Source organism: Oncorhynchus clarkii, unplaced genomic scaffold (assembly GCF_045791955.1).
Source record: "Oncorhynchus clarkii lewisi isolate Uvic-CL-2024 unplaced genomic scaffold, UVic_Ocla_1.0 unplaced_contig_4447_pilon_pilon, whole genome shotgun sequence".
Lineage (NCBI taxonomy): Eukaryota > Metazoa > Chordata > Actinopteri > Salmoniformes > Salmonidae > Oncorhynchus > Oncorhynchus clarkii.
The window spans coordinates 50,795-60,381 of NW_027260867.1; the positions used below are offsets into that span (position 1 = coordinate 50,795).

General features: G+C 43.8%; 1 protein-coding gene across 3 annotated transcripts; it reads right to left on the bottom strand.

Annotated features, from left to right (window-relative positions):
• Window positions 1–355: 355 nt before the first annotated feature.
• On the bottom strand, window positions 356–8,948 carry LOC139401981 (T-cell acute lymphocytic leukemia protein 1 homolog). 3 transcript variants are annotated; one of them, XM_071146016.1, is made up of 5 exons: window positions 8,398–8,634; window positions 6,264–6,549; window positions 5,040–6,090; window positions 2,231–2,325; window positions 356–1,827 (listed from the first exon to the last, which is right to left on the bottom strand). In XM_071146016.1, the coding sequence occupies exons 3-5, from the start codon at window positions 5,792–5,794 to the stop codon at window positions 1,304–1,306; spliced, it is 1,374 nt and encodes a 457-aa protein (XP_071002117.1). In that variant the 5' UTR covers window positions 5,795–6,090; window positions 6,264–6,549; window positions 8,398–8,634; the 3' UTR covers window positions 356–1,303. The 3 variants fall into 3 exon arrangements, with proteins under 3 accessions (XP_071002117.1, XP_071002115.1, XP_071002116.1); XM_071146014.1 differs by having other exon boundaries at window positions 5,040–6,549; window positions 8,398–8,948; XM_071146015.1 differs by having other exon boundaries at window positions 5,040–7,142; window positions 8,398–8,783.
• Between the last annotated feature and the right edge of the window lie 639 nt (window positions 8,949–9,587).

Genomic DNA, 9,587 nt, shown 5'->3' on the forward strand with positions numbered 1-9,587 from the left:
GTTAGGGTTGAACTGGGATGTGGACAGGAAGTTAGGGTTAGGGTTGAGCTGGGATGTGGACAGGAAGTTAGGGTTAGGGTTGAACTGGGATGTGGGCAGGAAGTTAGGGTTAGGGTTGAACTGGGATGTGGACAGGAAGTTAGGGTTAGGGTTGAGCTGGGATGTGGACAGGAGGTTAGGGTTGAGCTGGGATGTGGACAGGAAGTTAGGGTTAGGGTTGAGCTGGGATGTGGACAGGAGGTTAGGGTTGAGCTGGGCTGTGGAAAGGAAGTTAGGGTTAGGGTTGAACTGGGATGTGGACATGAAGCTAGGGTTCATATTAATTCATTCGTATTAGATAAATAAAAATACAAAATGTTCTTATGTGCACTTTCTCACAACACACTTTTTATAGGATCACAAACCAACTTACAGCCATAAAATAAGCACGGTTGATTTTCTGAACACAAAAACACATCTTCACCACTTCACACAACAATACTTTGCCAGCGACTACACTGTCTGTTTCTCAAACTGGACACAGCAGCGAAACAATTGTATGGGTTGAGAAATTGTGCTGATAACAGGGCTGCATGTATTCTGGAGTGCAATAAGAGGATGTTGAATAAGGAAGAGAGAACTAAAACACTCTTTATTTTGGTCAGCTAGCACGGTCAATGTCCCGTATGGCACCCTATTCCCCACATAGTGCACTACTTTTGACCAGAAGTGCACTAAACAGGAAATATGGTGCCATTTGGGACAACTGTGTCACAATGTTGTCCTCTAAGGGAGGCAGGGTGGGACCATCTTCTTCATCTGACTAAAGAAAGAAAATAGGAAACTTCAAAAATTGCCACATAAACTACTGGCTGAAGGTTACCGTCATTGATGTTTTTTGATGTCTCAAACTTCAGGAAGCAAAGCCATGAGGTCAACATGGCTCCTTCAGAGGTTTTAGGGCAACTGACACTGTGCTGACTGGATGTACAAACAGTCAAGCCTACATTTCCCAGGTAGCCCTATAGAAGCCTCAGTTCGGATGAAACAGCTTACGTTACCCAGAAAGCCTCAGTCCCACACTGCAGAACACAAAATCCAGACAGAGGGGCAGTCAAACACTACCACAAACTGCTACAAGAACTCAGAACTGACCTTGCAGATATACCATGTCATTGAAAGAACTACATCGATTCCAAAAGTCTCATAGATTGCTGGTAGAGTAGTAAGTATACTGTACATTTTTGTCCTTTCTGTCAGTTTGTCGGATATTATTTACTACCAGGTATTCAATTTTGTCCTCTTTGTGACGTTACATGTCATGTCACCGCTGGTCGTTGGCAAGTGTCACCGCAGTCCGAATCTGACCTTTGACCTTTCCCGGAATGCCCCGCGGCACCACCATTGAGCTCTTAGCCCCGCCCCCCAGGTTCTCCTCACTGTCTGTGTTGCTATAGCAACTGGAGGTCGGGGAGGTTGCCAAGGCGATGATCGATGAGTCTGTGGAGTCTCCTCTGTCGTGGTAGACCATAGTTGAAGAGGGAGTGTCACCCTGGAAAAGTGGGTGCATATCCTTGTTGTTCAGCCCCGCTTGGGCCCTCTCATCCTGGGTCTCCTCCTCAGGCGAGCCCCTGGCTTTGTCTTGGGACTGGTCGTTGAGCAGGGTGACAAGGAAGTCGATGTACTTCATGGCCAGTCGGAGGATCTCATTCTTGGAGAGCTTCTTGTCCGGAGGGTGGGTGGGGATGAGCCTGCGGAGGTCTGAGAAGGCCCCGTTGACGTTCTGCTGGCGCCAACGCTCCCGGCTGTTGGTGAACACACGCCTCGCCAGCTTCTGAGGAGGGCCCGCTGGATGAGGATACACAGGCACAGTGCATTAAATACACATACCTACTAGTATGCACATGTACATACACGCAACTGAATATCAGGAAGGTGTTCCTAATATTTGGTATACTCAGTGTATATCACAGGAGGTTGGTAGCACCTTAATTGGGGAGGACGGGCTTGTGGTAATGACTGGAACGGAATCAGAGGACTGGTATCAAATCCATCACATATATAGTTTCCAGGATGCCATTCCATTTACTCCGTTCCGAACATTATCATGAGCTGTCCTCCCCTCAGCAGCCTCCTGTGGTGTATGTGTACATACATACACTACATAAACTGTATCTCATTGATTTGTCATATGCTGGTATTGGTCAGTAGTCCATGGACAGTCACACCAGTTTGTTTATCTTCTATTTACCATCACTGAGATCCAACTCATAGTGTGAGGAGGACCGTCTCTTGATGCTTCTACTGGAAAAGATTCCGTAGTTACCAGAGGGACCAAGATGAGAACTGAGAGAGAGAAGGAGAGAATCAAATCAAATCAAATCTCATTTTAACGGTGGCTTACAAATATTTAACAGCTGTTATTGCAGGTGTAGTGAAATGCTTGTGTTCCTAGCTCCAACAGTGCAGTAATATCTAACATACACAACAATACACATGAATCTTGGAATTAAGAAATATAGAAACATTAGGACAAGCAATGTTGGAGTCCGGAGTACAAATGTATATTTGCAGTTGAAGTCGGAAGTTTACATACACTTAGGTTGGAGTCATTAAAACTTGTTTTTCAACCACTCCACAAATGTCTTGTTAACAAACTATAGTTTGGCAAGTCGGTTAGGACATCTACTTTGTGCATGACACAATTCCAGTGGGTCAGAAGTTTACATACACTAAGTTGACTGTGCCTTTAAACAGATTGGAAAATTCCCAAAAATTATGTCATGGCTTTAGAAGATTCTGATAGGCTCATTGACATCATCTGAGTCAATTGAAGGTGTACCTGTGGATGTATTTCAAGGCCTACCTTCAAACTCAGTGCCTCTTTGCTTGACATCATGGGAAAATCAAAAGAAATCAGCCAAGACCTCAGAAAAAAAATGGTAGACCTCCACAAGTCTGGTTCACCCTTGGGAGCAATTTCCAAACACCTGAAGGTACCACGTTCTGTACAAACAATAGTACGCAAGTATAAACACCATGGAACCACGCAGCCATCATACCGCTCAGGAAGGAGGCTCGTTCTGTCTCCTAGAGATGAACGTACTTTGGTGCGAAAACTGCAAATCAATCCCTGAACAACAGCAAAGAACCTTGTGAAGATGCTGGAGGAAACAGGTACAAAAGTATCTATATCCACAGTAAAACAAGTCCTATATCGACATGACCTGAAAGGATGCTCAGCAAGGAAGAAGCCACTGCTCCAAAACCGCTATAAAAAAAACAGACTACGGTTTGCAACTGCACATGGGGACAAAGATCGTACTTTTTGGAGAAACGTCCTCTGGTCTGATGTAACAAAAATAGAACTGTTTGGCCATAATGACCATCGTTATGTTTGGAGGAAAAAGGGGGATGCTTGCAAGACGAAGAACACCATCCCAACCGTAAAGCACGGGGGTGGCAGCATCATGTTGTGGGGGTGCTTTGCTGCAGGAGGGACTGGTGCACTTCACAAAATAGATGTCATCATGAAGCAGGGAAATTATGTGGATATATTGAAGCAACATCTCAAGACATCAGTCAGGAAGTTAAAGCTTGGTCGCAAATGGGTCTTCCAAATGGACAATGACTCCAAGCATACTTCCAAAGTTGTGGCCAAGTGGCTTAAGGACAACAAAGTCAAGGTATTGGAGTGGCCATCACAAAGCCCTGACCTCAATTTCATAGAAAATTTGTGGGCAGAAGGAGGCCTACAAACCTGACTCGGTTACACCAGCTCTGTCAGGAGGAATGGGCCAAAATTCACCCAACTTATTGTGGGAAGCTTGTGGAAGGCTACCCGAAATGTTTGACCCAAGTTAAACAATTTAAAGGCAATGCTCCCAAATACTAATTGAATGTATGTCAACTTCTGACCCACTGGGAATGTGATGAAATAAATAAAAGCTGAAATAAATAATTTTCTCTACTATTATTCTGACATTTCACATTCTTAAAATAAAGTGGTGATCCTAACTGACCTAAGACAGGGAATTTTTACTAGGATTAAATGAAAAACTGAGTTTAAATGTATTTGGCTAAGGTGTATGTAAACTTCTGACTTCAACTGTGTTTATTCGTGGTGGGACGTGTAGACATTGTGGACAGTCTGTGGATAGAATATGTAGTATATCTGAAGAATACGTAGGATAGACTTGTATATGTATAGCAAAAGTTAAATATAATGGCCTTGACTAGACTACAGTATAACCATATGAAAGTGGGTAAAACAGTATGTAAACATTATGAAACATTATTATAGTGGCGTCCAAAGAGGGAGGAACGTGAGAGAGTTTTCATTGGAAATGAAAGATAACAAACAAAAGTATGCAAGCAATAAAATAATATAAACTGTAGAAGTACAAACGATGCTATTCAGGGGAGTAATCATATTTTAAATGGTTTTCAAATTGTTAAATGGATTTGAAATGGCTAAAAAAACATTTCAAATTGACTGAGGGAGAGAAAGCGAGCAAAGTGATCTGTATGGTGATTATGTTTGGGATGTTGATGGAGTGTGCATGCTGTCAGCAGGCTCTCTCTCGTTAGGGCTGACACTGGCAGAGACATGCTGCTAGAATAGAACAACGTTCCTGCTGAAAATGAAGAGGAAGAAGGATATTTCATCATACTGATTCTAGGAAATGGGGCTCTATGGGGAAGTAGTAGTTCTAGTTTAATAATTGGTTAGGATTTAAGGGTTAGGAAAAGCAGAAAGAGAAATCTACGTTATAAACAGTCAGTTGTTGTAGTGAAACTGTCAGTTATAGTGAAACAGTTTGCCATACAGTATCAGAAAGCCAGTCATAACATGAAATATGATAATGCAAGTGGAGGCTGCTGAGGGGAGGACAGCTCATTATAATGGCTGGAATGGAGTCATTGGAATGACATCAGCCACATGGAAAACACGTGTATGATGTCATTCCAATGACTCCATTCCAGCCATTATTATGAGCTGTCCTCCCCTCAGCAGCCTCCACTGGATAATGGAATATAATGTGAATATGAAACATCACCTGCTGAAGAAGTGGTGTGATGGCAGGTACTGGTGGGGCAGCAGGGGGCCCTGGGAGGGGATGGGTGGGGCCCCTGGTCTGGTCCCTGACAGAGAGGTGAGCTGGGTGAGGCGGATGGCCCCGTGGTGGTGGGTGTGATGGTAAGGGTCATGGTGGTAGGGGTGGTTGGGGATGGGGTGCAGGGTGGTTAGAGGGGTGTTACTGGGGAGGGAGAGGGGGTGGGGGGGTTTACTGTGTCCCAGACTAATAACAGGGATGTGGGGAGGGAGGGGGGCAATAGAGGAAAAGGAGGAAGAAGAGGAGGAGGAGGATGGGGGGAGGACGGCAGAGGTAGTGGATGTAGACACTGGGGCTGGGAGGAGGGGAGGCGGAGAGGAGGAGGGGGCTTTCGGAGAGGAGCGAATGAAACCTCCTCCCTTGGTGTTGTTTGTTTCCATGGAGACCGGTGGTTCAGGTGCGATGTTGGTGGCGGCAGGGTGGTCAAGCAACTTGGTAGGGGACTCTGGAGGTGGAGGAGGGGAGGCAGGGGGGCTAGGTGGGACAAACCTGTCTCCCGGACTCCCTGCTTCATTATCCGGTGGTGGGCTGCTAGCGTCAAGTGAAGCCGGTGAGGGGGTCTGCTGAGGGCTCAGTCGTTCAGACTCCGACAGGGGGTCAGAGGGGGGGTTCAGTTTCTCCATCATGGTACCTGTGGGAAGGCACCCCACCACTGCACCCCTCACCCCTTCCGCTGTTCTGTCTCTCTCACCCAGCATAGTGTCTCGGCCACTAGCTGCTGCTGCTAGACGCCTATAGACCTCCACAGACCTCTCTCAGCCCCGGTCCTCTGCGGCTACTCCAGATAATATCTCCTTATTATGCTGTTAGTCCCCTGGTCCTCCTGAACGACGGGTTGTCTACTGCTGTTATTAATCAGTCCAGAGATGTCTGTGATGGGCTGTCTGGGTCCTGGGTTTTCAGGGGTCAGGTGTCATTGGGTGGTGTTGAAGCTAAGGCTGATGCCCTCGGGTTTGGCTCAGTCCAGTCTTATTGTCACCTCTCATTCTGAGGGCTGTTGCGTGTGTGAGAGCGAGTGTGTGTGTGAGAGTTTGTGTGTGTGTGTGTGTGTGTGAGAGAGAGAGAGAGAAGGAAAAAAAGGAGAGAGCGTGTGAGTGTGATCTTGCATTCATGGCCCCACTCAAGAGGCTGTGTCCAATCTACAGTGGCTGGGCAGACGATGCTCACATCAATAATCATGTGCCAGTGTTTACTAGTGGTCTGACCGAGGCGTCTCTGGATCTTCTTGGAGCTCCACAGCAGACTAGTTGGTCTGGTTTAAGTTAAGTAGTCTAGACTTTTTCCCATAGTACATCCTGAGGAATAGCCAAGTACGTTGTCTTTGAATGAGTCACCATCGGCCGACACTGTTGATTAGTCCCCCAGTCTGTCTGTCTGTCTTTTCGGATATGAATCAAACTGTCCATACAATCCACATTGTCCCAGGTGCATAAAGATTGGACGGTTTTCAAACCTGTAGAACAAAAGAGATAAGACACATTTGCTTTACATGATTTAGTGGGTCAAATACTGGAATGAATGAAATGTTATTTTCCTGTCAAATCACCAGTTGGCAACCCATCCCTTAATGGATTAATTGGCACATAAACAAACATTACAATAATTCACTTTGGTAATTCAGTGATAATTCTTCTTCTGGAAGTGGTGAATATAAAATAAATATACATTAAGAATTTTGAATTAATTAGGAAATTAAAATGACACATTTTTCCATATATAATCTACATCAAAGCTAAATCTAGTATCCCTGGCCCTCTCACGAGCTGATGACAGGCTCAACATGGTTGTCATGGGTGTCCATTGTTTGGTATCATACTGCGTGTGTGTTTTCCTCATTTCAAGGAAGTTCACAGTTGTCTTATAGGTTCTGCTTCTGCAAGACTTGGATGATTCATTATTCATGGCTGGATTGTGCAACCGTCTCTTCTCCTTATTCAAAGCCTTATGTTTGGGACCAATCCAACACATCACTGAGTACCTGCCTCTGTATTACCAAGCATGGTGGTGGCTGCATCATGGCAACGGTATGCTCGACATCAGCAAAGGCTGGGGGAGTTTTTTAGGATAAAAAGAAACGGAATAGAGCTAAGCACAGGCAAAATCCTAGAGGAAAACCTGGTTCAGTCTGCTTTTCAACAGACACTAGGAGACAAATTCACCTTTCTGCAGGACAGTAACCTAAAACACGAGGCCAAATCTACACGGGAGTTGATTACCAGGAAGACGGTGAATGTTCCTGAGTGGTGAAGCTACAGTTTTGACTTAAATCTGCATGAAAATTGCTGTCTAGCCTTGATACCCAACACCTCGACAGAGATTGAAGAATTTTTAAAATAATAATGGGCGAATATTGCACAATACAGGTGTGTAAAGAAACGTACCCAAGAAGCCTCACAGCTGTAATCGCTGCTAAAGGTGTTACTAGCGTGTAGTGACTCAGGGAGGTGAATACTTATCTAATCAAGAAATATTACTGTTTACTTTTTCATTCATCTAACAAAAAATGTTGGAATTTTTCTTCCACTGACATTCTAAAGTATTTTGTGTAGATCATTGGTAAGAAATGACATATATCTTGAGAGAGAGAACAGGCAAGGTGAGCTTTCAACATTAACATTTGATTCATAGAAAAGTTGAATAATAAAAAACGACAATGGAACAAATACTCCCAAAGATGTGTTGAAGTCTTTCTTTTTGTTACGTGTTTTTTTGTAATATTTTATTATTTGCAATCAAATTATAATGTTTAATTAATTGCTTGACCATTTATTTGTGTCATGAAGAGTATGTTACCTTCAATGTTCAGCTGCCTTTATGTCTACAATTCAATTTGAACTTGATTACATTTTAGTTAATGTTCGTAACGATTCAGATTTTTGGTTGTTGTTATTCCTTGTTTCCTTTGACATGAGACCAAAATCATATTGTATTTTTGTGTAAACTCAATGCACTCATTTGTTGTTCATTTCAAGTCATAAATTATGAATATAATTTGGTGGTCTTATATCTGTATGGGTGCAAAGATACATATTTTTTATGTATATGATGTTATGTTTATTATATCTGTAGTAAATACACAAACATGTATTTTATTGTAATGTTTTCTACATTGTTTATTTGATCAAAGAACAGGCAAAGACACATAACAGGTTTTCCTCCATAAAAAAAATTATCACAAAGAAAAATGAACTATAACTTCAGGCAATAAATTAACAACAATAACTTACGATAAATGACTTTGAACTCAATAGCATTTATCCTATACAGTAATATTTAAATTGACCAGTGCAGACCTACTCACCTACGCAGCATGAAAACCAGCGTGCTCTGTCAGTACAGTTGTTTACCCACAGGACCCTACAGTACCATAGGTAAGGTAGCACATGGCACATCTACTTTCCGCCCTCCTTAAATAAATTGGGAACTCCAGTAATGTTAAAAAAAATATGTAATATCAAAAATCCAAAAGACCAAGAGATGAAGTCAAAAATTGGTCAAGGAATAACAAAATTAACATAATGCCCTTTTGAGTCCTTTGTGGTGATTCTGTTGAACGAAGGCGCACAAGCTGACAAGGTGATTCTGACCATGTCGTACTCGTGTTCTTATGTCATTCTCTAGTTCCCAATCTCTCTTTCTTTACTTTCTTCCCTCCTCTCCCTCCATGCCAGGAAGAGACAGAGCTCTAGTTGGATGGCGAGAGAGAGAGGTGAGAGAGTGAGAGAGAGAGAGAGAGAGAGAGAGAGAGAGAGAGAGAGAGAGAGAAAGAGGGGGCAAGAGAGAGAGAGGGAGCAAGAGAGAGAGGGAGCGAGAGGGAGCGAGAGAGAGAGGGAGAGAGAGCGAAGGGATAGACTGAGAGACACAGAAGAGAGAAAGAAAGAGAAAGAGAGAGAGACAGAGAGAGAGAACTTCGTAGCAAGGAGAGTTTTTCCGCTCCCCACTGGACAAGAGGATGTGCTAGTACAATGTGGTGGCTACTGATAACGCTCTCAAAGCCGCCTGTGGCCCGCAGATAAGGAAATGTACCCCCCTCCTCTCCTCTCCTCTCCCCCTCCCCCAACCCCAATACCAACACACGCTCGCGCATACATGCGCATGCACACGTACGCATGCGCATACAATCTCACTCTGTATAGACATACACTCATGGGTTCACACACACACAGGCACGCGTCGTTCCACCAGGGCAGCCAATCCTAGAATATGAAGGGACTTGGATGGTAACCATAATGGAGGGAATGTGTTTGCATCACAATAGAATAACACCACAAAGGAAGCCATGCAGACACCTACAGACAATAGATCTTATTGGGGAAACCTAATATATCCATGTCCTATTTAAACTACTTCCCTGTCTGCAGCACTTGCAGCACCATGGCTCTGACAAGTGTTTACCATAGGATCAACAGAGGTGGGAAAAGGTAGACAGATAGAGAGAAAGAAAAGGATAGAGAGAAAAAGAGAGAAATGGAGACAGTCCTGGTTGTTTCT